The sequence below is a fragment of the Mastacembelus armatus genome, chromosome 16, assembly GCF_900324485.2.
Source record: "Mastacembelus armatus chromosome 16, fMasArm1.2, whole genome shotgun sequence".
Taxonomy (NCBI): Eukaryota; Metazoa; Chordata; class Actinopteri; order Synbranchiformes; family Mastacembelidae; genus Mastacembelus; species Mastacembelus armatus.
In genome coordinates, this window is record NC_046648.1 from 229,823 (window position 1) to 256,943 (window position 27,121).

The 27,121-nt window shown below is 40.7% G+C and overlaps 1 protein-coding gene across 1 annotated transcript; it reads left to right on the plus strand.

Annotated features, from left to right (window-relative positions):
* Positions 1-929: 929 nt before the first annotated feature.
* plekhg4b (pleckstrin homology domain containing, family G (with RhoGef domain) member 4B) lies at positions 930-21,470 on the plus strand. The gene is made up of 24 exons (XM_033325580.1): positions 930-1,161; positions 4,999-5,196; positions 6,186-7,425; positions 9,985-10,185; positions 10,395-10,518; positions 10,891-10,984; positions 11,481-11,567; positions 11,716-11,832; positions 12,090-12,188; positions 12,457-12,599; positions 12,717-12,855; positions 12,949-13,071; positions 13,175-13,339; positions 13,516-14,381; positions 14,996-15,245; positions 15,512-15,601; positions 15,774-15,998; positions 16,199-16,369; positions 16,459-16,636; positions 16,774-16,890; positions 17,207-17,485; positions 18,196-18,425; positions 20,170-20,239; positions 21,134-21,470. The coding sequence occupies exons 1-23, from the start codon at positions 1,093-1,095 to the stop codon at positions 20,212-20,214; spliced, it is 5,250 nt and encodes a 1,749-aa protein (XP_033181471.1). The 5' UTR covers positions 930-1,092; the 3' UTR covers positions 20,215-20,239; positions 21,134-21,470.
* Positions 21,471-27,121: the final 5,651 nt, after the last annotated feature.

Consider the following 27,121-nt stretch of genomic DNA (forward strand, 5'->3'; position numbering starts at 1 on the left):
GGTCATTGTGATTTCTGGCTCTAATGGCATTTAACAAAAATCTAATGCCTTTCCCTAAACATAAACAAGCCCAGTTGTCTGTCGTCGATGTTCTCTCTGTAGTCAAAGCCGGCCTTAATATAATCTTCACATTTTCACACAAAGCACGCATTCTCTCTCAGAAAATGTTTTCCAATCAAGGATTTCCTGTGTTTAGGAAGAGATGGGAAGGAACTACTGTTTGCCGCTAAGAAAGTGTCACTATGCTGCATTCCAGCAGTGAAACATGCTCAGCTCTCCTGTGTTTGTGTGCTTTGACTAACTTAACAAAAGATACAACTGACTTTAACGCATCTTATTAAAGTTTTTATAAAGATGAAAAATTTAAGTCTGTATTTAAAATGTCTTGTCTGTTCTATGCCTTGAGTGTGTCCCACATATTTTACATCAGTGGCTTTTAAGAGACAATTGAAGGACTGGGTATGCTGCTGCTATATTGTTAGTGTAGTGAGTGACCTGAACCACCAATCCTGTGCTGATGTCTTCCTTTCTTTTTCCTTTTGAAAAGCAGCAGAATAAGCTAAAACTCTAGACCATTTGTAGTGTCAGGACAAAGAGAGACCATTGTGGCAGTAGTGGAGGTAGAGGTGCAAGGGGTCAGAGGGGGCAGAGAGGAGTTAGTCAGAGCCCAACCCCTGCAGGACGGAGTGTTAGGGCTTGTGGGGTTGGGGGTGTGCAGGTCCGGTAGTGCTTTTCTTTTCTTTCTTTTTTTTGGGGAATGATGTGGCTGAAGCTGCAGCGACACGCATTTATCCAGCTGGAAGAGACTTCTGTAAGAGCAGCAGGGCGGGGGAGGTAATGTTGGAGCGAGGGAGGGTGAGTGACGGGGGAAGCCAGCGCACTGCCTCTCTCACGCTCTGACAGGAGTTTAGTCTGCTCCAGCTGCCGACACCACAGCAGGCAGAGCGACTCCGAGAGGGGAGAGGAATCGCACTGGAACTGCTGAAATCACAGCAATGACTTCCAGCACTGACAGAGTGGATTATACACCGGACTCTAGTGCTTAGAATTACTTATTTATTTGCTGAAGTTTGGGAATTTGGTGATGTCTAAATGCTGTCTCTGAGCAAAATGCACTCCAGAGCAAAGTCCCGGAGTTGTGACAACTACCTGAGTATTAAGGTATGAGCTTGAAATACACTGTGAATTTCTCAATTATTGTTTTACTGGGACATTTAGGGGAATTGCTGTCTTGTGCTTCTTTCTAATCTGCTTAAACTCGTGGTCTGATTTAGAACCTTCTGCTTCTTGTTCTGGGAACCTTCAGCGACTGTGTTATGTGTTTTATTGTGCACATAGTGGGGATGGATGTTTTTAATACCTCACCTTGTAGATAGCAGATATTTTGACTTTGTGCTCTGGAGTCAAAACAGGTGCTGGTTTAATTCCTGAAGTTAGTGAAGAAAACAAGTTTAGGTTCTCTCAGATAAGTGAGTTTCCTTTATCATCCTCCCACTTGTTATGGTATGCACCCATTCTATATTTACCCTGCAGACGTATTAGCGGCCTTTGTTAGTCTCCTTTGTCTCTGCTGTCACTGCTCATCACTGCTCTGATTGGTTCAAGGACCTCCATTCACTTTTTTATTCTTATTGTTGGGGTTCCCTTTATGCAAACGCCCTAATCAAATACCTTAATGTGTTGTACTAAGTGTGTTGTGTGCAGTGCATCTGTCTGTACGGTGTAAGGTCTATCAGTGTTGCTGAGGAACAATATCCTGTCAGTGTTGTTTACATCCTGTTGGACAAAGTCAGTGGTTGCCTCCTAACTGCATAAATCAAATCTTTCTCATAAATAACGTGGGGGTTAAATTTTTCCACCACTACTCACTGCATTAGGCTGCGACATGCTTCCTCTGGTCCTCCTCAAAAAACACATTGCTGCAACTGTCAGTTAGCTTCTACCTTTTATTTGTTGTTTTTTAATGCCTTGTCTTTAAAACATATATTTACCATAAACTTTACTTTACTCACCTCCAGACTTCTGTTGTTGTTGATTTCTTGTTGTCACCTAACAGACCTAACCGTGTTTGTCTGCTGAGACAACATTTACTGAAGTCTTTTTTTGGATTACCATAATATAAAATAGGATAGTCCCCTTTTGATGAGTGTATCTGTATCTGTGCTTTTTATGTGTGTGTGATGCTTGTAAAAGCAAAGGTCATGCCAAAGTTTTGAAAACTGCACTGATAGCTCCCAGATTAGTTCAGTTTAATGGAGCATTGTTTGAATTTAAAAAGAGATCTTTGTCTGGCGTAATTAAATATCGTTCTTTACTTGGTTATTGCTGCTTGATGTAACGAAAATAGTTGCTCTTACATTTATTGAATAGTATTAGTACATAGCGCAGCTTGTGTGACTTCATATCCCAGGCCCTCTCCTCCTCTCATAAGATAAGATTTCTATTGGCACATATCAAAAGCTGAATCAAACTGCAGGTCTTGCTAGACCCTTTTGTTGGCGTCCTGGCACCTGGAAGCGGGGCAGGTCTGAGCAACATGTGGCCTTTGTCAGCTTGCTGCCTTTGAGGCTGTTAACAGGTTGGTTATTGAGCAGCCTGTATGGGGGCTCCAGGGCTCTCCTGTTACACTCCCCTGGTGGCTTCATGGTCCACTGGAGGCCTGGTAGGCAGCGCCTTTTGTGTCCCTGACCCACTAAATGTGTCAGTGACCACCTCGCATTCACTCTCTGTGTCTGTGTCCCACTCACTTCTTCTCTGTTATGCACCCCTTGTCTATTTCGTACCACCCCTCTGTTTTTTGTTTATTTTTCCACTTTGCTTTCTTGCACATGCTGTAGAGGTTGCTGTACTTTTCACATGACCAGCTAATGTAGGATCTGACCATATTCAGTGTCTTTTATAACTGGTACCTACCCTGTGGAAGGTTTAACTGTAATCAGTCCTCTCAGTTCTCCTGTTTGGTTGAGAGAAAGGACCCCATCCCTTAGCCTCCTTACTCGCCCTGTGCAGCTATCAACAGCTGGTTTACTGACAGCACAGACAAAAGTGTCCCACCTGGAGCTCGAAGCTATTAATTACCACCTCACACAGGCAGACGCTTACAAAGACCTGGCATTGGAAAAGGTGGGACTTCCCAACCTGCTCCTGTCCTGGCTGAGGGTTTAGACATACACAACCATACACAGTGCATTCCTGCACGGCTCAGAGCGGAGGCAAAGCTCAGGTCTGGTGGACAGGCTCGGTCACTGCTGGTCGTGCAGATATGTCACCCACTAGACAGGTGAACCTTTGAAAAGTTGAAGTGCTCCCTGAACATTTGAAACAAGCTATTGTTTTTGTTATTGTATTGTATGTGCTAATTGTGTTATGCACATACTATGTGTATCTGCCACTACTATGTTCAGTGCAGTTTTGTGTTCATATTGCAGCTTTACATAGACAGCCACTCCTGTGCAACAGGTTGAATAGCAATTGATTTATCATTTTTAGCAATTGTTCTTCAAAACATTACCACTAGTTTTTGCCTTGGGAACCCTAAAGAGAAATTTACTAAAGCTGTTTTAACTCTGTAGTGAGGGCTTTCCTCCCATTGTTAACTTTCCTCCTGTAAAACACCATGTTATTCTTCTCCTCCCGGGTGAACAGTGACGGGAGGCCAGAGACATTTTTGTCTCACTAAAAGCAGGCTGACTGCTAATGGAGGTGGGCGTTTTGTTTCAGGGCACCAACACTGTACAGAGCTCACCACTTAGAGAGGCACAGTGCACAATGAGCGCCTTGTAGTATAGTGGTGGCATGTGTACCAATGTGCTGAACTGTACTCGCACTCTTCTAATTGATGGTGCTGAGCTGCTTAGATCAGCAGGACAGATCTTAGAAAGGATGAAACATGGGCGGTCTGACAGGCTAAATTCACCAAGTGACCAAAAGTGGTTTTTTTAACCCACTTTTATTGTCATGTAAATTAAGCAAAGACATTCAAGTGAATGTTAGCTGCAAGGAACTGCATCCTAAACAAGCCACGTTCTTCAACAGTGATACACAGTCGTCATAGTGTGGGGACTTTCCCTGGCGTTGCTATCTATTTGTGTGGTTATCATTGGAGGCAGACGTCTCTGTTCCACTGTTGTGTTCCATTTGGGAAGGACAGATAGTGGCGGGATGTTTGGCTTTGGCTCTCACTGCTGGGAGGAAGGTCACAGCCTGATCCCTACAAGAAAACTACCAGATCAGGTCAAGCTCATCCAGGTTTGCCACAATCCCACATGTCCTGTCTCGTTCCCTCACAACTTGTAACTGACGATGTCGGACATGTCCTCTGGTCTGTTGGGGACACGGGTCATGTAGGGGTCAGATAACAGTCAGTGAGGACATGGTTATTATTATCGGGTATTACTGCTTCATGCTGATGAGATCTGGAGTCCAGTCTGGACTTTCCATTTTGGCTGTTTGTGTCCACCGACAGTGACGACACTCCTACCAGGTGTTTCCCCTCTCTCTGATGGAAAAACCATCATGGGTGACATTTCCTGTCATGTTGTAATTTCCTAACTGTCTTTGCTAAGTGGAGTCATTCTCTGCAAATAATGTGCATATGAAACTGTATATTTTTCTAGCTGAATTAATGTTCAGTAAACAGGTGCTTTGTAATGTTGTCATAGCAGTTATTCAGTATTTTGACGTTGTAACCTAACCCACGTCTCCACACACATCTGACAACCTTCAGATCTGAGGAAGAAAAATCCTTGTTGGTCTTGCACACCACACCGTTTCTGAAATGGGTTGACACACATATATAGATTAGAATTTATTATATTTAGTTGTAGTGCTTGTTTTAGTGCAACATCTCAGTGTCATGTTCTAATGTTCTGTTATTTGCTGAGAAAAATGGCCTTTCATGTAACCTTGAGCATTGTTTTCAACACGACATATTACTGTGGCACAGCTTTACCTGACTGAACTTCTCCATGTTAAACTGTCCCGTTGTTTTGCCCTCAGGACGCTGAGTCTTTGGACAACTGTATCCAGAGCACCTTGTCGGCACTGTACCGCCCCTTCACTGCCACCGCTGCCACGGTCCTGTGGCAGCTTTTCAGCGTGGTGGAGCGGCAGTACCGTGGAGACGGCCTCCGCTGCCTCATTGACTTCTTGCTTCCAGCCAAGAGGATCCTGCAGATCATCCAACAAGAAACTTGTGTGAGTAGTTAGTTATTGATCTGACATCCAGACTGCTTACAGACTGCTTCTGAATTCCTCTTGAGGTATAACACAGTCAGTGAGGCACCTTGCACCAATCAAAATTGTGTCTTGCAGGATTGTTGAGATATTTTAAATAATTTTGGCTGTTCTTTGTCTGAAAAAGTGGAACAGTTAAATACAGGATGTGGGAAAATACCATAAAAAGCATCAGCAGCACATGGTTTACAATGTCAGGCCATGTTTACTCTTGTACTTTCAAGACACTTCACACATGGAATAATGCACATCTTGAAAGGTAAGTGCCCGGAGTGATAAGACAAAATGTTTATAACAAAAGGCTGTGACAACAGTCCTGCTGTCTGTAAATATCTTTGCGGAGTGGGAAGGCACTGGAACAGAGTTGATTATTGTTCTGAAAACAAGCTGAAAAGCCATCGTCCTCTGAATAGAGAAACTGTGCTGCTTGAGAGGCTACCATGAACTCTTGGGTCCATAGTGAAACTCAATATTCTCTCTCAAAAGCTTCGACTGCTTGGGGATGGGGCTCTATGGCCAAAGCACTGAAACGTTATTCTTCTGTATTCATCTTTCTGGGGATTACAGTGTGACTACAGCCACAGAGCAATAGTTTCACCTAAGCCTAGCCGCTGAGAACAACCTGCTGTGCATGAGAGTCTTTGTGTTGCAGGCAATATGAGAGGCTTCAGTGGAAGATCATAACCTCAGTCTTTGTCTTGACATTTATAAGAAATGAAAAAATGCCAACCCTTGAGCAGTGCGCTTTTGCTCCCTCTCTTTTTATGGTGTTAGAAGATTTGTGTTGCTGCTATGAAGCCAGGCCTGATCAGACATCTCTCCATTAAAGTTAAACATGTGTTTGCTTTTCAGATGTCATACCACAGCTGAGCCGTGACACACAAATGATAATGATGTTTTATGGGAGTGAGTGACTGACTTGTCTGTTTGTTTATTTTTTTTTTTTTCAGGTGAGGTTCAGAGGATTGCTATTCTATCATGAGGGGTGGCCCCTTTGTATCCATGAGAAAGTCATCCTGCAGCTTGCTCCCCTACACAAAGTGCGACTAAAGCAAGGGGACTTTTACCTACAGATCGTCCCTTTAGGCCGCAAGAACGCCAAGCTAGTGATAAAATGTTTGACAGCCAGTGGGCAGGCGATTGCAGAAATCCCCATTGCAGAGAGCATGTATGTCAGCATCTTCACAGCTGAGTTCTTGCAGAATGTAACACGGGACCGAAACCTGCACCCATTACAAAACTGTCTGCTTACCACGGGTACGGCCGTGTACAGGACGTCGTGGAAGAACGTGATCAACCCACTGTTTGTCAGCAGCACGTCGGACGCCATCATGCAAGCACGTTGCAGCAGAGGTGGCTTCCGTGGCCATCTCAGCACCTGCAGCACCAGTGGATCCACAGGGACCCTAGACAGCCACCGCAGCTCCAGGGAGTCACTCCACTCTCAGGGAGCTGACTCCATCTTCTCTGAGCCCACCTCACCAAGCAGAGACCACATGGATCCCAGCAGTGAGAGCCCAAGCGTCAGTGCAGTGCACACTGCTGCACCTACCATTAAGGTCGATAGATCCACTGACGAACATGGGATAGGACAAGGGGATGAGGACAGTGGTAGTAGAGAAAGAGTTCCAGGGTCCAAGATGCTCTCTTTTAGTACAGACCTCAGTAATCCAGGTCCTCGACGGCGCCACCCTAAAGACTCCGGGGCCTTTGAGAGCAGAAGACTTTTCAGGAAATCTTACATGGAGGCCCTGCAAAATCCCATGAGCCTTGGGTCCAGCTCTGAGTCCATTCTGGAGGACAGCCCCGAGCACAGTGCTGGCCTAAGAGAGAGAACGATGTCACCAGGCAGCAGCCCTGACACACAGACCTCCTCCAGAGAACATTTATCTCGGAGGTTAGGAAGCCGGGGCTGGCTCAGTAGTGATGAGTCTAGGCCCAGCACACCTTTACTTTACTTACAGAGGGGGTTACGGAGTGCAGAAAGACGTGCAGAACGGCGGTCAAAGTCACTGGAAAGGACGAATAAGGGAGGCCAGATTAAAGGCCACCGGGAACGATCCTCCTCAGGAGGCTCAGGTAGCATTTCACCCAAAAAGCTAATGAATGGATATGCTCTTCGTTTTGGGAAGCTGGATATAGAGGCATCTTTTCCTGGTTCTGAGAGGAGGAACAGCAAAGAGGAGTCAGGTATGTGATGCTGTGGTAATGTGCAAAAATCACACTTAAGCTACTGTAGCTCATAATTCAAAATAGTCCGAATGTTGGCTTTAGTAGAACAGACCTTAGTACGTTTACTCAATCAGCTAAAAAATCAGATACGCTTTAAATTAATCCTGTTATATTACATATGTATTAATCAACCTTTAGAGTAATTTTACCAAGTTTACCAAATTAAAAATCTCATCACATGCTGCATTTACTTGAAGGAAATGTTTTGAAAACATTAAACTAACAATGAATTCATAATAATAGCAAGTATTGTCTGTATAGCCAAAGCCTGATAATTCTTTCATAGATTTATGGCGTGATATTTTCCTTTGTCACAGTAACCTTGAGCGCTATGATTTACTTTGAGTTAACCCCCCCATGACTTGCCAAAGCAAAATGTGCATTAATATAGTCCCCTGTAAATGCACTGTATTCACCAGTTTGAGTAAAATTTGCTAAAAATTAGTGTCCAGCTGTTTTCAAAAATTACAGAGCCCTTAAAAAACTAAACTACATATTTCTGACTTGTATTTAAAGATTTAAGTTGTCAGTAGAAGCAGTTGTTCTGAATGCATCACTAAGATCTTTAAACAAAGATTTTATGGTGTAATATGCTCCTTTTAGAAATTTAAATTTCTTCAGTATTGAAAGTTTTGGCTCTCTCCAGAATAGTTTGAATCATTAGTCCACTGCTCATCATTTATCACTTATCAAATAATACAACCTGAGGGTGTGAAAACCAAGTTTCACTCTGAATAGCTAGATAATAGCGGTTTCTTGCCAGTGTGTGTAATCATAGCCTGCAGCAGGACTGGTTACAACAGTTCATCAAGTGGTTGGCGTTGGAGTCTGAATGGAGACGGCTCATAACTCTGAAGCCTTAACACTGTCACTGGTGACAGATTTCTTTTCACAGCCCACACTGTGTGTTCTTTGGCACATTCAGGGGACAGGTATGGCCCTACCCTGGAAACCGAACTTTAGTCACAACTGTGTGTTTTCTTTAGCACTGTCAGTCTGTTTTGTTTTGCATCGGTTCAGACTGGGTAGCTCAGGAAAGCGACAATGTGAAAGTACCATCTAGGGAATCATGCTGTTTTTGGAAAACGCAGCTTCTTCCGTGAATTGAAATTTGAGGTGAAAAGTGAGTTTATTTAAATCTGTGAATCCTAACGTTGGACGGCATCAGAACATACCTACTGAAAGGCCAGTTGTCCTGACTTTTTTTTTTTTTTTTTTTTAATGATAATACATCATTTATTTATTTATTGCATTTTTTAAAAGACAATACTACACCACCGGTTAGCATAAATAGAGTATCTACAACAACACTGTTGCTGAGAATACCTAAGAGGGGATTGTATTTCAGCTACTGCAAAGCAGGTTTCCCACAACGACATTTCAAAGGCAACAAAAGATCCTGTAAACCCTGTAAACCAAACCACAGGGACCCCAGCACACCACAATGAGATGACCCTACAGTGTCATTGGGGCTGGGGGTAGCACTGATCCCAAATGGGCTGCCTCATTTGCAAAAGTTTCCATTGTGAACCAATCAGCCCCTGTGGATTCACAAAAAAACCCTTCAAATCGTTCCTGTGTCTTTGGAAGGTCCATTCACTCCAGAAACACGAGACCCAACTTGCACTGACTCATATCAAACTGAAAGCTCCAGAAGGGTTGAATGACTCATGATGTGATCTGGCACACTGTAATTATCAGTACACATCCTCCACGTCTGTGATTAGTAAGTCACTGATTTAAAATGCATCCAGCAAAGTAAACAGACTTTCCTACAGGACAATACACAGGAGGCTTTACTCTAAAATACCAGTGTGGCCACACGGTCGCACAGGAAATGCACTGTTTGAAAACAATACAGGTTGAGCTGGGGCGTTTACTGTCACAGAACAGAGCAGGACAATGCAAAAGCCCCCAAACTGTTTAAAAAAGACAAGACACAATAGGTGTCCATCAGACACAGATCCTCAGTCACAGATCTATCAGCAGTTGGCTGAACAAAAGGCCTATCCAGGCTTTATGTTAAGTTTCAGACCAGCTCTTAAACTGTGACAAGGATGGGAGAAGTATTTTTAATAATGTTTTTTTATATATTTTAAACAAATTATAATAGCATTTATAGCAGTATATAACAGTAGAGTTGCATGCATTTATTTTCTATTCTCTATGTAAAGATTTTCAAGCTTGCTCACGGTCCAGTCTATAAACTGTGGTACCAACTGGGGTGTCAGAGCATAATTCCTGTCGAATTGAGGTGTGGAGAGGTGAAAAGGAGGAGATGAGGATATGAGGGTGTAACACTCTGACTAAACACCTGGTCTCCATCATGACTCAGAACTGGAGCACACCAATCTCACTCTAAGAAGCACCAGTTTCATTTTGTTCAGTAAAATAGCAGTGAGATGAAAGGAAACTTCTAGTTTTCATTGATTGGGCTGTTTTTGTACAGTTGCTGTTCAGTCAGTATCACAGACGATCCATCACATTTGTGCTCACGTTGAACAATTACCTACATAGGGCAGCGGGATGACATCAGCAGTGAGAGCAGGCGGCGTCGGCACAGCGTGGAAGAGTCACAGAGCCCGAAAGCTGCCAATGGCATCGCCGTTAGGCTCACCTCAGTGTCCAGCTCATACTTTGAGAGTGCCTCGGCCCTCCCCAGACTGGTGTCAGAGGTCGATCAAGAGCTGCTCACGTCCGGTGCAGTCATTTTACCAGGTAGGAGACCAGTGATTCTGCCTTCATTTTGAGCCATTTGTTTGCATCCTCTATATCTACCTTGCTATTTCCAGGGTTGGAACATAGCAGCAGAAGAGACGGTGCTAATTATCCTCCAATTAGTTTAAGTCTTATATGTGAATTTAATACTTTTTAGTTTGTACTGTGGTGCGTTTGTAAGTGTTAAGCGCTGGTCTTTTCTCTTCTAGGAAACAGAGATCGCAGTGGGAGGGCAGTGCTGCAGGTGTGCACGAGAGCTCAGGTGTGGGCAGGTGAGAGTTGCACGGTCAGTGACCTCACCTGTTTACTGGGCTACTACTACTCCATATTGCGGTAAGTCTCACACACTTAGCTGTTATTTGGTCTGTGTAACGTCAGTAACTTTCACACCTGTGCTTTAGCCCCAAGGTGAATATAACTACTGTCTACTGTTCCTTAAGTGCTGAGGTTCTTTAAAGCTTTAAACTAAGGAACATTCAGCAATTCCATATTATGGACTGATGTCAGTTGGGTTCAAATGTAATTGGAAATGTTAGATTTAAAACTGTCTATAAACCCAACTTTAAAACATCATAAAAATCATACAGCTCTATTCAGCTCCTTCATTTCTCAGACAATAATAATTTCTGAGCTGCCAAAATCTGGTATAGCATGCAGTCGAGGTTTGATCAGGACTGCAATCTAACTTCAGTGCTTTGGTTTCAGGAAAGAAAGGCGTGATCAAGGTCTCACTGTTGTAATAGACAGCAGGAGGCAGCAGCCTGTTCCAGCTCTTCTGTCATCTCTGTCTGAATTGCAGGTGAGCCCACAGTGGAAAATCTGTAATTACCCTCCAACACACCCAGAGAGTTTTCAGGACCTACTGAAGCTTTGTTGTTTTCTGAGCTGTAATGCTGTGTCTCTCTCAGAGTCATTACACTACAGCATTCCTTACACATTTGCTATTGTTCTCCTCTCACTCTGTGACACACTTTGTTTTTTTAACAAAATGACCCACCTTAAAATTGTAGTGACTGCACTGCCAAGACATTTTTCTGTAAAAGACTGGCCTCAGGGCGCTTGTGAAGAAGCCTGTGCTTACTTGTCTGTTTTTAACCACTCACTGGGAGTGGGTAGGCTTCAGCCAGAAGACATATCATCATGTTACGGTGATGAGTTGCTCACCGATGTAAGGACGAGAGTAAACCACAATACAAGCATTTAAACTTACTTTAAATACACGTCACGTTGTTTAGCTGTTCCTGTAATAACTACATTAGTGTGTGTGTGTGTGTGTGTGTGTGTGTATTTTTCAGGCTTTAGTACCAAATGCACTTTACTCAGTTCTGTTCCTGGTGGACAAGGACTCAGCAGCCAAACCTGAGAGAGAAATGAATGTGCAGGTAAATACAGATGGATCATCAGATGGATATGTTACTGAATGCTAAACCTAAGTCCTTTTGATGAAGGATTTGCAGAAGTTCAGATTCAATAAGCCTACTTGAAACTGACTGAAGGTGTTTATGTTTGTATGTCTGTTTCTTGCCACAGACTGAGACGCTGTCATCTCTGAAGGCCTTACTGAAGCACATCGACCAATCCCAGCTCACACGTGACCTGGACGGTACCTTCCATTATGACCACAACCACTGGATCCACTTCAGACAGGTGGGTATGTTGGAGGCGGATGGACTGCAGCCAGCAATATGAATATACTACATTTGTAAACTTACTGGAGGCCTTGGCAGGGGTGGGAAACATTTCGAAAAATTGCCTTTTCAGTTTATGCAGAAAAAGATATACAAGGTGCTGTGTTGCTAAAGTTTTGTTACAAGAAACCACTTCTCCAGACGATTTGAAACATGAACAGTTGATAAATGGAAATCTTTCGTCTGTTTTATGTTGTTCTCCTTATTCTCTTACAGAAAATTGAACCGTTTGCCAGCAGTTGTAGTGCAGCCATCACCTCTCTTCAAGAGTCTATCAGCACCCTGAGTAACAGCGGCGACCTGAAGACCTCTAAGGTCAGACTCAACCCCTGCAGGCGGTCTGGTCTTTTGATTTATATGTCTCCAGTGACACAGTAGTTTTGTGCTGGCTTCTGTCTGTTAGCTGCAGCAAAGAGTTTAGGAGTTTGTTCTTTGGTTAATCTCTGATCATTGTGCCGTTGAGGTCTATAATCTCAATAGGATTTTGTTTAAAGCAGATATTGATTTTTCGTTTTTGTTTAAATCCACCTTGAAAATATATAAATATGTTTCATTTATTTGCCTCTACCTTTGTTTGGTTCAGGAGGTGTCAGAGGTGCTGGAGCAGCAGAGGCATCTCATGAAGTCTGTACTAGAGGACACTCGTCTAAACAAACTGCGTCTAGAGGGAGGAACCATCCTGGCCCGCATCAGGAAGGAAGATGCCTGTGACAATGAAAACTACAGGTACTGCAGGAAGAGTGCTGGGGCTTTTAACCAATGGTCACAATGAGCAGCGAGTATAATAATCTGAATAAAAACACTTTTGATAACCTTTTAGGCCTGTTTTCTTCATTTGTTTAGGGATGCTGTGGACCTGTTGAATGCACTGTACAACCAAGTAGATGAAGAGGTTCATAAGCTTGTGATCCTGTCCAACAAGACTCAGAAAGAGCTAGAGAGCCTGCTGGAGGTACGCAGGTTTGAGGAGCAAACACAGCAGGTAATCTCTTTATGTCTCTATAGACTCTACTATAGATCTGCTCTCACTACTGAACTGGGGACTAATTCCCTCAACAATCCTCTTTCTTCTCAGATCAAACTGTGGTTCAGTGTAGAGGGAGAGAAGCACCTCACACCCCTGGAATCGCTAACTCTGTCTGGTGCCATTATTAAGGAGATGAAAGAAAGCCTGGACCAGTTTCTGGAGGAGTCAGTGGTAAATAGCACCACTATATGTTTTCAGAACAATTTTGTGAACATATTGCTTGTAGATCAGCTTTGAAGACAATGTTTCAGATCACTTCCCTTTTTCCTCACAGCACCAACAGAGACATGGCCTTCAGCTAGTGAAAGAGTCTCCAGAGGCCCTTCCAGCGTCTCCTCTGCTCGACTTTAAGCAGCATCTTGGCTCCGTCTTAAGCAGAGTGGAGCAGAGGAAGGCCCAGTTAGAAATCCTGACCAATCTTTATGAGTTCTATGACTCAGTAAGTATTTAAAAGTAATACTGATATCCTGTCAAACATGATCTTACTTTTTACTTGTACATTTATGCTTATCCCCAAAATTTGATTGATTGTATTAATTGGAGATAGTTATATTGAAGCATAGTGAATATCTGACAGTGTTGTAAATCACCTAAACCACTCTTTCAAATCTGTAGGCAAACCAGTGGATGGACCACTGTCAAGATTATTTCCATCAGCAGAGTCTGGACAATACAGATGTCAGACTTTCCCCATCTGTAGTGCAAATCCTGCAGGGTTACTACACAGAGGCAGCAAAATTCTCCATGGACAACTATAGCACCCTCAACGACATGGTGCTCTCACTGGAGAGTCCTCAGCAGCTGCAGCAGTGGAACACGGTGTGGTGCAGATGTCAGCAGACCAAACAGCAACTGGAAGAGTCTTTGGCCAGAGCCATGACAGCAGCAACAAACCCAACAGCTGGCGATACAGCGGTGTCTCTAAACACTGTGGAAAGTCCGGTTGCCACAGCAGAACAGCAAAGAGCTAATGCTTGTGTGCTTTTACCTGGAGCGATTACACCTTTGACTTTTGAGGACATTAAGTCTCATCCTGCTGGGCCTGTCTCCAAAAGCCCCTCCAGTTCGGTCTCAATGCACTTCACTTTCCCCCCCGAGTGTGACAGCAAACTGAGGCACAGTCCATCCATCTTTGACGACACAGACAGCGACTGCACCATTGACTCGACCATCTCCTGCCATTCCGAGCCCGTCTACACCGGAGCGGCCCGCCTCCGCAAGCAGCCAATGAAGAAGATCATGAAGAAGACCATGAGCTATGAGCTGACCCAGAGAGAGGGTGGTCACTCGGATGTCAGCCACATTCACGGCTACACGGGTGTGTACATCAAAGGTTTGGAGGTGGCTAATAACGTGTCTGCGGAGAAGAAGCTGCAGAGGCCCGATGTGGCGAGTCCTGCGTTAGGACGCAGCCGCAGCATGTCCACACCCTCCAGGATCCACAACAGATGCACTAATGGTGATGGCAAGAAACAGAGCAAGTAAGGTTGAAAAACATAAACTGGCATATTACATCATGTATATGAAGTATTCTTTTAAAGAAACAAACACAACACACTGTGAAATATTTGACCAAATTAAAAGTACAGCCATCGTAGGAGCACCTTGGTGGCTGAATGGTTACGGTGCACGCACACAAGTGCAGCTTCTCTGGTTTGATTCCAGCTGGAGACATTTGCTGCATGTCAAACCTCTCACTCTGATGCTTGTCTGCTTCTTCACTAGCAAATGTAAAATGACAATGACCAAAAAGTGACCAAAAATAATTCTGACAAATGTGATTTGGGTACAATTTTAAAGTCCTTTGCCTTCAGTTATTTGCCCACCCACATTCAAACTCATAGTTAGCCATACATTTTAAAAACAGTGATAATGTAAACTGTAAAAATGGGCCAATGACATTTGCCCAAGATGAAACTGCTTGTTGTGACAGTCAAAATCCAAAAATGTCAAATTTGTAATCAATTAAAATGAGGACATCAAGAAATTCATATTCGAGACACTGGACTGAGCAGGTGCTTTTTACTAATCCAACATGCTCTAAATATCATTGTGCGTTTTATTCTTACACCGTGTTGTATCTTTCTGTTCGCAGTAAAGTGCAACACATCATGGATGAGATGATCTCCACAGAGAGGGAATATGTTCGCTCTCTCAGCTACATCATCGAGCACTATTTCCCTGAGATGGAGCGCTTGGACTTGCCGCAAGACCTGCGGGGGAAGCGCAGCATCATTTTTGGGAATGTGGAGAAACTTTGGGACTTCCACAGTCAGTACTTCCTGAAGGAGCTGGAGTCATGCGCCCACTCCCCACTTTCCATCAGTAGCTGTTTTCTCAGACATGTGAGTTCATTCGGCCGTTCAGAGAGCCCTGAAGGTGCATATTCAAAGGTTAATGACGGCACTTTTCTGAAAAAACAAAAGCAGCGTAACAGAATGTTTGCAGCCATATATCTAGGTCACCTGTCAGCAACATGAGTATGGTGGAGCCCGTTTATTTACATTTACAGCCTCTTAGAATCTGAATCACACTATTTGGGAAAGCAAACTGAAATGTCAGCGTATGTTTTTACTGTGGTCAGTGCTGTAACTTGTTAATGTGCGTGCAGGAGGATCAGTTTGGGATGTACGCGCTTTACAGCAAGAATAAGCCCCAGTCCGACGCGCTTCTCAGCAGCCACGGGAATGAGTTCTTTAAGGTGCGTCTGAAAACTGTACCAGAGCGTATGAGACACTGACAGGACAGTCAACTGTATACTGACGATTTTAACACAGTTAATGGATATGTGTAACATCAGTATAAAGAAAGTACATAATAAAAATAAAAGTACAGGAATGCCAATAAATTTCCACAACTCTCCGTCTCTCCAGAATAAGCAGCTGGAGCTTGGGGACAAAATGGACCTGGCATCCTACTTGCTAAAGCCCATTCAGAGGATGAGTAAATATGCACTGTTACTCAAAGACCTGATCAAGGAGTGCAGTCAGTCCCAGGAGCAGGAGCTGAGTGACCTCCGCACTGCAGAGGAGATGGTCAAGTTTCAGCTTCGCCACGGCAACGACCTGCTGGCAATGGATGCAATCCGGGACTGTGATGTAAGTCGTAAACCACGAGCACAAATGTCAACAAATAAGCCAAATACTACTACGACAAGACAGTCTGGTGACAAAAGCCATTAAAACTATTTTTGAATTGGAGGTCATATTGTTATGCGTACACTATGGTGAGGCCTGAATCCTTCCAGGAACTGTATTGTTCTCTCTGACGCATGTGAGTGGCCATGTTTCCTCTCCAGGTGAACCTAAAAGAACAGGGTCAACTCCGCTGTCAGGATGAGTTCATAGTCTGGTGTGGGCGGAGGAAATATCTCCGCCATGTTTTCTTGTTTGAAGATCTCATCCTCTTTAGCAAGACCAAGAAGATAGAAGGAGGATATGATATTTACATCTATAAACAGTCTTTCAAAGTAAGAACTTATTGTTTGAAGATGATTTGGCAGTTTTCATACTATAATGTAATGTAAATTTAATGGTTTTCCAAATTTGTTGTGCTTAGACAGCAGAGATAGGCATGACTGAAAATGTTGGGGACAGCGGCTTGCGTTTTGAGATCTGGTTCCGTCGGAGGAAGTCACAGGATACGTTTATACTTCAAGCCAGTTCTGCAGAGGTCAAGGCTGTGTGGACAGCCATCATTGGCAAGATCCTGTGGAGGCAGGCGCTGAGAAACAGAGGTGTGTTTCTGTTTTTCTGTGTCGATTTTATAGTTTGATACAAACTTCCATGTAAAGTTTAAATATTTACATCCCTTTTGCCTGGGAAGCACACATTTGTTTTGTCATTAACGATGCTCATGTTTATTGGCTTCCAGAGTTGCGCATGCAGGAGATGGTATCGATGGGGATCGGCAGCAAACCTTTCATGGACATCAAGCCTAGTGATGCAGCGATCAGTGACAGAGCCATTGACTATATCATGAAGGGGTCAGGTGAGCTGTTCTTCAGTACGTGTTTGTTCCATTGCTGCCTTTTTCTCTGATCTCACAGTTGAGGAGTAGGATTTATAGGTGTTTATGATCATGTGAGGGTAAACACCCCAGATGTCATCTAAGCCATAATGAATTTTAAGTATCATTACAACTACACAAAACTATTTTCCCTTACCTTTCTTTCATGGTTTACCAGAGATGCTGTAAAAATGAATCGCGCCTTAATTATCACCATTAACAACCGCAGGAATGTTCCTACATGCTTGTCCACCCTCCCATGATCTCCGAGCTCAGAGTTGTTTCTCTCTGCCAGCAGAGTCTAGGACGAGAGCTTCTATCGCGGTGCCTTCATTCGAACACTCCACTTCTTTCAAGAGACCTCACTCTACCATCTCGAACAGCAGCACCTCCTCCTCCAGCAGTCAGTCGTCCTCCTCCCTGCTGGGCTCACTCAATCTCCACCTCTACACCTCACCCTCCCACCCACACACACATCCCTTCCCAGCGGCCAGTGTTCCCAGTTTTGCCCAGTGGCCCTACGACTGCATAGAGGAAGACGAGCTGGAGCAGGACAGTGGGAGCCAGCCCTCCATGAGTGAGTGACTACTTTTGCTACGATCAACCTCTGTTAATTTTGATCATATCAAAACTGGTGAAAAAACAGGGTTTAAGAAATACGTTCAGCATACACGCTGTTATTTGGCTGCCATATGCTTTCTCCTTTATCTCTGCATTTTATATTACAAAGTCTCATAGCAAATGAAATACAAATACTAATAGCATTATGACATTTTAAGGTGTTTGTTATTTTACAGCACGGAATCAAAGAACATTTGACGTTGACTGGCAACTTAACATTTTTAAAAAGAAAAAAATCCTTTAATATAAAAAATAAAACAGATTTCTTCAAAATAATCTGATTTTATTAAGTACAAGATAAAAACTACTTGTTTGCATAAACATTCATCCCTCCACATCATTATTTACTGTTTGTTAGATAGTGGTTCACTACACAGTGAAGACATAAGTGAAGCAAAGATAAACTGTATGAAAACAGACAACCTAATAAAAAACAAGAAATATTAAAAAGATAAAGACACAAACATATGTAATCAAATATATAAAAATCTGTGTGCAGCATTCTGACAGTAGTGCAGTGTGTTATGTTTTCTACTATCACTAGGAGTCGCCAAAGACATATCTGTTCTCACGCTGACTGAACATGTTTTGCCTTGATAGCGAATGAATGGATTTCTTCCTTCAGGTGCAGAGTATTAACTTATGTTTCTTGCTGTGGTCTGACAGTCACAGAGAGCTCAGAGACACTGTCCCAGTGCACGTCCAGGGACAGTGTAACGGGGATCAGCACCCTCACTCTACCCGGTCGCTCCAGCATCATCCTGGACTCCTTCGACAACAACAGTGAGGCGTCCTCCTTCCTCTGCCCCTCCACGCCCCCCTCCTCGGTAGGGTCTCCTTCCATGTTCCAGAAAGATGAAGACCTCCAAGCACAAGGCACCAAGTTCATCACAGCAGTGAGTGTTTCCATAGCTTCCTTTTGACCCTATACTCAAAGGACCTGATGTAGTACTACCACAGTATGTTGACTTCACATTGCATCACGAGGCTGCATTATATATATATATATAATATTATTATTATTATTATTATTATACTGTACAATAGATGCATTATAGCTGTGGTGTGTGTGTGTCTCTCACTGTGGGCTGTGTTTTTAGCCTAACGATTTGAATATGTAACCACAGAACATGTGACATGAACAGGTAACAGATATTTATATCCAATTTTTGAAAATTTTTAAGTTTTAAAACCATATTTTAAGTACAGACCTAAAATAAATAAATAAATAAATAATAAATAAAAATAATAAAAGTTTCAGATAAATTGTCCTGTTCAGACTGGGTGAGAAAGAGCAGATCTGAACAGTTTTTTCAAATCTCATTTTTAAATGTTTGAATCATATTTTTCTGTTTTAAAACCAGTTTTTTTTAATCATTCAAAAGTTTAGACATTCAAATCCTAGTTTCATTGTTACAGCTTGTGATTCTAATTATTATCATTATTAAGCAATAAAAGCATAACTAAAGTTATGCTTGTACCGTCACTTCTTCACTACTCCAGTGATATTTTTCTGATCTAGTACTTTATTAAAGCAACTGCTTTTTTTCTGATTCTGAAAGTCTCCTCAGCTCAGTGGCATGGACTATTAATGCCAAAATGTAATTCACTCATTTTTCATTTTTTAGGACAGTCCAGCTAAAACAAATGCAGTTTATTGCAACACCCCTGTGATAAATTCTGCTTCAGGAAGATAATGTTCTGCATTTTACAGCAGGTCTTTCTATATTTGTCTGTACCAGTGACGACAAGCCAACTAACAGAAACACTTCTCAGTATAACACAGTATAGTTCAACAGCAGAATAGCTAAGCCTCCAAAAGTTAAATCAAAAACTGTCTCAAGCAGCTTGAACAAAAACTAAACTTTATCACCTTGAAGAGAGGATTTAATGAAAGAATACATTAGTTTTACCTAGATCAACCAAATAAGCTGAAACTGAATAGACACTCAAGTACTCAAGTCAAGTGAATTCAAGGTTGGGACATTTTGTACGTTTTGCACAAAGGTGGGTATTTTAAATATTTATATTCATCAGAGTTGTTTATTCTGTTTGGATGAATTTGCATGAATGCCCCAGAAGCAGAACATGAAATGCTATGTTACTTTTTCAAGTTGCGAAGAAGGCATGTTGATTGGGAAACATATAAATAGTTCACTATGTTTAGTTTCTAAATATAGTGTTTGTATCTGCCTTCATACAAATACACAGAAAATAGAGTTCAGAAGAAAGACTGTAAAAAAATGTAAGTGCATTCATATTTATTGATTCATTGATTAGTTTTCTGAATCAACACATACATGATTTCAAAGGATTATTAGCTTATAATTCTAATTTGACTCCATTTATTCATGTTACAAATTCAGTTTGCCTAAAGATGGGCAGATTACAGTAGATAGATAGCAGGTTCTACCCTATAGTGTGAGCACCTCTTGATTAAGCCTTAGTCCTGTCAATACTGTTGTAGCTTTACTAACCATTACTGTATATACCTGGAATCTGGAAAGAAAATCGAATGCGTCATGTAGAGAAAAGTGTCATCTGCAAAAGCCTTTAGACTAAGGAGCTGAAGGCAAGTGGTGGAGACGAGCTGCAGCTTTAGTTTCTCTCACTACCTTTTTGCTATTTTGTTTTTACCAGAGCAAGACCACTCATATAGCAGTAGGCCTCTCTACTGTTGTCTGACCCAGAGTTGAGGGGTTTTACCTCAGTAAGTAACTGGTGTCACAAAAGTGGACATCTGTGTTGCTTCCTTTACAAATATTAACAACCGTGAGGTTGACCTGAATACTAATATGTGTGAAAATGTGCTTTGGTTCCTGTGTTTTGTGATGCATGGCATTGTCTCCAGATGGGCTTAGAGGGCTCTTGTCCAGTGGGTGGTTTATTTTGTAAGCCTCTGCCTCTTTTTTATTTCCACTGGGTTTTCCCCTTCTGTCATTTTTCTCTGTGTACCCGTTTTACATGAAGGTCAAGCTTATGTAAAAAAATATCACATGCATGCATGCATGCTGTGTTGCAACCTTTGTTTTGTAGTTTTGATATGCATTTATTGTTAAAAAGGTTTTTGTTGATTTCTTTGTTTTGTGTTTTAACAAACTAGTTAAACATTTATTTTTTTATAATGTTCAAATTCAGATTTTATTACATCTAGTAGGGAAAAAGGATCATTACAGTGTTAAAAACAAAAGGATCCTTTACATGTTTTCTGTTTATTTGTAAAATAATGTCCCTGTCTATTTCAGTGTTACTTCTGTAGAAACATTTTCTACTCATTTTTAAGCTCCAATCAACAGTAAAATGTATTTTCAGTCAGTATAAGTTGTTAGAAAGTTTTTATGCTTGATCCGTGCAGCATTGTTTTCACACTTCAAGGAAAAACATTTGTTTGTGTTGCTAAAGTAAAGCATCTAAAGAATAAGCTTTACTTATTTATTTTAAATAGCTTTATCACTGATGCCCAGTTATTACTGAAAGTTTTAGGAACTCCAGATTGCATGTTAACTCAAGTTAAATAATTATAAAAATTTCTTGTTATATTGTTTTACAATATCTTGAAAATATGCTTTTTCTAAATCTCCTGTCTTGTTTTTTTTCTTCATAGCTGTGACGTCCTCAAACTTGAATCCTACTTGATGCTACAACAGTTTGCAAACCAGGAGAAGAAAGTAGAGTCCAGCTTTGCAGCACTAAGACTTTACTTCATGACTGATTAAATTGGAAACTGACACATAATATACACTGTCATTATGGTACGTCAGTGGTCTGTATATTTGTTTTAATGAACTAGGTATGAAAGTGTTTATATTGTAGATGACTTTTTTATCATGTTTCACAAAACTAAAAAGAAAAGCAGGCAGATCAATACAATCTTGTATTGTCATATTTCTTTTGTCATAATGTCATAAATGTGTACAGATAATTAAAGCGTTTAAATGTGACGTTGCTTTCATTTCTTTTCCATAGTTACATTTAACATGAAATCATATCCAGCACTGGCTGCGAACAAAAAGCCAAACCCTAATGTGCACATCTTCAGTAATTCAATAAAGTGAAGTGCAGCTGAAAAACAGTAGCAGATATTTCCACAGATAATGAAAAAACAAGTGTGAACACACCCTGAGATCCTCACAGACAGACAGATCTGCACTATGAGATCCACGGTTGCCGTTATATGAAGAGATGCAGAGGTTGAGAAGTATGAAGAGTGGTTTTGCCTTCACATGAGAAAAGCTGACATTTGTTTACCACAAGTTGTGTGTTCTCAGTCCGAGTCAAACATCAGACGTAGACCACAGCCCGGGCTGTTCAGCAGGGGTTTCAGCTCCAATACAGGCAATCAAGACGGAACTGAAAGCCATACATTAGGTTCAAAAAACCCTATTTCTTTACTTTTAAGCACAGATCTATATGCACCTGGTCCTATATGTATAAACAGTTAATTTAAAGTTATACAGCTCTTCTCAGATAATGTCAACAGCTAAGTCACAGTGACAGGGCAGATTTCTCTTTAGAGAACCAGAAGCAAAGAATTGCAGAGAGAGAAACCTCAAGCCCAAGTACACAAAGTTCCATCACCTCCATCTGTTCAAAACACAGAGATCATCAAGTAAATATTAGTAAATCCAACTGAATATCTATTACTAAACAAGCTCATCTGTGAAGTAGTAGTAGTTTTATCACGGTCTTACCTTCAAATGCTCTGCATTTTCTAGCTTCCAGGAAGCCAGATCCACACTTATCAGGCAAGCCCCAACCGTAGCTACACCAATGCAGCCATAGTTAACCCCAAGTGACACCTGAAACAAAAATCATAAAATAATCTTTAACTAACAAACACATTTATCAGCAGTAATGTCTTTTTTATGGTTGCTATTGAGTTGTACTCACATGAAGTAATTTTGGATATTTGGACAACAGGTTGGAAATGATTCCAGCAATCATGAACTGCAGAAAAGAGGAATATAGGTCACCACAAGGATGTGCTGAATTTGCTTGTATCTGTTTTAATCTGATGGTGATTTATAATTTATTTCTAGCGTGAGCAGAGACTTACAAGTACTCCGGTCAGTAGGGAAACTCTGAACAAAGTGAAAAGAGACTCTTTCATATCCTGAGTTACAGCAAAAAGAATTCCCACAGCAACACTCAGGAGACCGCTCACAATCTGCAGAGACTGACAGGGACGGAGACAAAAAATAAACACTATACTTCCATGCTAGAAAGTGACGCTTTGATTTTGTAAATAATTGTGAAAAATCTTGTTAAATTCTCTTATTTTGAACAGCAAATAATTCACCTCTGCTTTATTTACACAAAATAAAATGAACTGCAGTCACTCATTCTGCAAACAGGAAATGCTTCATTGAAAGTTTTATTTTGGTAATCCTGATAAAATGCTCCGAGCTAGCTCATATTCCAGTATCTTAGCTCTTCTTGTGTTAATGTATTTGATTTAGAAAAGCATCAGCTCTTAGTCGAAATGGACTTAACTCTGGAAAAAGTTATTTTGATGTATGATTCTTTAGTGTGTTTAGTAATAATCCCTTAAGTAAATAAATAAATCAAAGAAATTATATATGAATATAAGTTCATATTTGTAATCTTTTTATCTAAATTTCCTGCTCCCAAAATCATATCTAATTACAAAGAGCACAATAGATGGCCAGCTTTTATTTAGTGAAGTAAAAAATTAAAAAAGACACAGTATCTGTAACTGTGAAAACTGCACATATAGTCAGAGTGTGAAAAGAAAAGGTGATGTGAAACTTCAGCCTTTACACTTATCAAGCACAATACCACAAAACCAGGCATTTCCTGTTGCTGCTGCCCAGATCAGCGCAAGAAGTGTAAGGCATTTTGGCCATTTCTCTTTAATACATGTGTAACCTGTGCAACCTGCATAAACATGAATTTACATAAACCATATAGTCACAAGGAAGAATGACGAATAGACCAGGATCAGCAGTTTATCTATGACACAATACACACACACAAACTATAATGCAGTACATAGTAGTAATATAAGAAAAAAAAATCAAATTTCCGTAGTTCCGTCTCTCTGTGACTCAATGCTGGTGCAACTTACAGACTACGCAGCAAGCACTTCACAGCTCTGCACCTCAGATTAAAGGCTCTTCCTGAAAATGTGTGATTACATGTTACTGACCAAGGCCTTTCTGTGTAGAGCTTGCATGTTGTCCTTATGTCTGCGTGGGTTTTTTCTGCATACTTTCATACAGTCCAAAGACATGCAGGTTTTTGGTGTGGGTGTCTCTGTGTGTCAGGCCTGACAATTCGTCTAGGGTGAACACCACCTCTCGTACAAGTCGGCAAAGCTATGAGCTAAATTGAGTTCATATGTCTGACCTCAATCAACATTATGGCCTTCACATTGGTATTGCTTTTAAATCATGGTTATATTAGATGACATCTTACAGGTTTTCATGTTGTTGTATTAGCTCTTTTAGTACACTTACCCCCAACACAGCAGGTTGTTTCTGCATCAGGTTATGCAGCGGCCCTTTATTATCTGGCAGGAGCTCGGAAGCTTGGTAGTACTGACTCACTGGCGGCTGGTCCCTGTTGGGTCTGCGTTGTTCTTCATCAAGTCTGTCCATGTGTATGTCCATGTCAACATCAGCACAGGCCATGGTGCTTCTCTGATGTGGGAGGATGATCACAGAGTATAGTGATATAAACAAATCTTTAATCTGTATTGTGAATTATTGATCCTTTGGCCTGAACTTAGGTCAAACAATCCAATAGCCTTAGAAAGTGATGGGAAAAAAGAATCCCTTGTAGACCGTACTATAATACCATAAATAATTATGTTATTAACTTTAAAAAGATGTTGTAATTGTTGCTGAGCATGACAGCTAGAGAGAGTCAATGCAATAAATTTAAAAGAAAACAGGGATTGAAAATAGCATGTCTCCTTATTGATAAAGATAGATGAGCCATTTCAATATTTGTAGGTATTTAAATATACAGTTTAATTCAAATTCTTATATTATACTAAGAATTTTATATACCAAGCTTATGATAGCATGCATGTGCAAAACCTTAGCATATTCATATACAGACTTTGAGATGCTTGTAAGTTCATATTCTGTAGTGCAAATATATACAAAAAAGCTGTTTTCAATGCAATTAGAATAAAAGTAGAATGGGCTTCTTACCACAATTGACTTGCGCAGTATGTATTCACGCGTTGTATCTGTCCTAAGTGCTCTGCTCTTAAGACATGATTTTCACTTTCCTGTGAATAAGATGAGGTCACCTCATGCATTAACTTCCTCACCCTGTCAGTAGTCTCTACAATAATTTGTTCAACTCCGTCTCACGTTGTGTGTCAAATTATTTTTATTCCAGAAAACGGATTTCTCCATTTCTCTTTATATTCATCGATATAAATATATGAAAATGGTTGGTTTTAACATTTTTAAATGTTTGTTAAATTAGGCTGAATGAGTGTGTGTCTGTGTGTGTGTGTTGGGAGGTGGGGGTGGGGGGGCAGAAAGAACTTGAACAGCAAAGACAGTTGGTGTGCCAGATCATTTCCTTGTCAAGCTCTTTTCACAAAAACAGGTCAACATTCAGGTCTCAATACATTTGAGAGAAGAATAAAAGGTAAGTTCCAAACATCCTTCACAACACGTCACCGGTGATCTATAAAGTGACTTTACCACTTCTGCTTTTACCTAGTTCACAGGAGAATGAAGAAGACATTTATCTGCAATGACTCGATGATCATTACTATTCCCATTGGGAGTCTCAAAGATGCTGGGGATGGTCAACTGATGCCAGAGAAATTCCACTGTGTGTTCAGGGATTTCTACAAGGTCTTTGTTTTGAAGGGAAAACCTAAACCTCTTGGAGTAAGTTGGATTTTTTCATATGCTAGTATCAATGTCTAGTACAATGCAGACTGTATTGTTTTATTATATATTTTTGCATACAAAGATTATGTATTGTATGTTTCTCTTTTTTATAAGGCAGCCCAAATCATTGCTGGTGTGTTTCTTTGCGCTCTTGGGCTGGTGAAGACAGATACCATCAGTTACATGCTACCCAGTATTCTGGTAAATACATTTTCAAATTATCACTAAAAACTATTATTCTTTGAAGAATATTGATGAATAATAAAAAAAAATCCATTACAATCAACACTTTTGTTATGTTTGTTTACAGTTTTCTGTGATGATTGAACTGTATTTTCATACTCTGCCTTTCGGCTGCAGAACATCTTCCCTCTTTCTGTCATTTCTCAGTGCATTGAAATAAATACATTTCTGTAGAAATTTAAATAACTGATATACTGTATTTGTTATTATCTTAGTTTATGGTCTCTGGTATGCTGTCCTATGCTTCAGGACAGTCTCCAAACATGTGTGTGGTAAGCAATCTAATTTAAAATAATGACTACTGTTTGCAAGTCAAAATCTTACTTAGTATATGTGGACTACATATTTATTATAGACTTTTGATAACTGTTCTTATTCATTTACTTATTTGTTGTTTTTTTAATATCAATTGGATTCCAATAATTTGAATTAAGATTTAGAAAAGGTGTTGTCTTTCATTTCAAATATGAAACATGGTGAAAGGTCATAGATCATGATCAAGAAAGATCATAACAAACCTGAGAGCCTTTAAAAAGAATAATTCAGAGTGAATATAATAACATGAGAAATAATAAAGACAGAAATCACAAACCCTGATTTATAAAAATTACAGAGCCTCTTTTCAAGGACACAAAGCATTATTATTGTCTGTGTGGCTGTAGGCTGAATATAATGTGTTTTTCCAGGCAAAGCTGTCATTCTCTATGAATATTATCAGCTTCTTCTGGTCAATTGGGGCATTTTCTCTCTGCTTAATGCTCCTACCATCAACCTCAGCGAATGATCAGGTAAAGAAATACACTATTATCTTTGTTGCATGATCAAATGGTTTCTGAAATACTAAACTAAATGTTTTCCATAGCTGTCACGAGGAATCAGTGGATTGGTAATGTTTCTGCTGATTGTTGAAAACTTAATAGCCCTATTCTTGATCTACTGGCTGAGTAAAGCTGTGTGCAGACAACACTTCAACACTTTGGTATGTTATTTTCTCTCGTCTCTTTAATATACTGTTAGATGAATCAACTGTTGTGCAAACAATAACATTCATTCTTTTTATGCAGCCCATCATCCTGCTGAAACAGAGAGACTGAGTTTAAAGTGCTGCTCAACTAACAAAGACCAGCCACCTATTTAGTTATTTGTGGCACTTCTCATATTGTACCTAATGTTCAAAACAGCCTATCAATGTGATATATGCCTCAACATACAACAAATTTTATTTTTGTTTTATTGTCAGAAATAACTGAAAAACAGGCAAAATATGTGATTGCATTTGAAAATAACATGCTCAAATATTAATGACCTATTATTTTACTGTAAATATTGCTTGTACTTTTAGAGAAATAGTCCTATCCCTTATACACTTTATTGCATTCAGTAGCTGCTAAAATGTTGAGGAATTTAGAAGCTTGTTGATGTTTTTTCTTTTTTTTTAAAACTTGTTTTCTTGATTTATCTTAAAA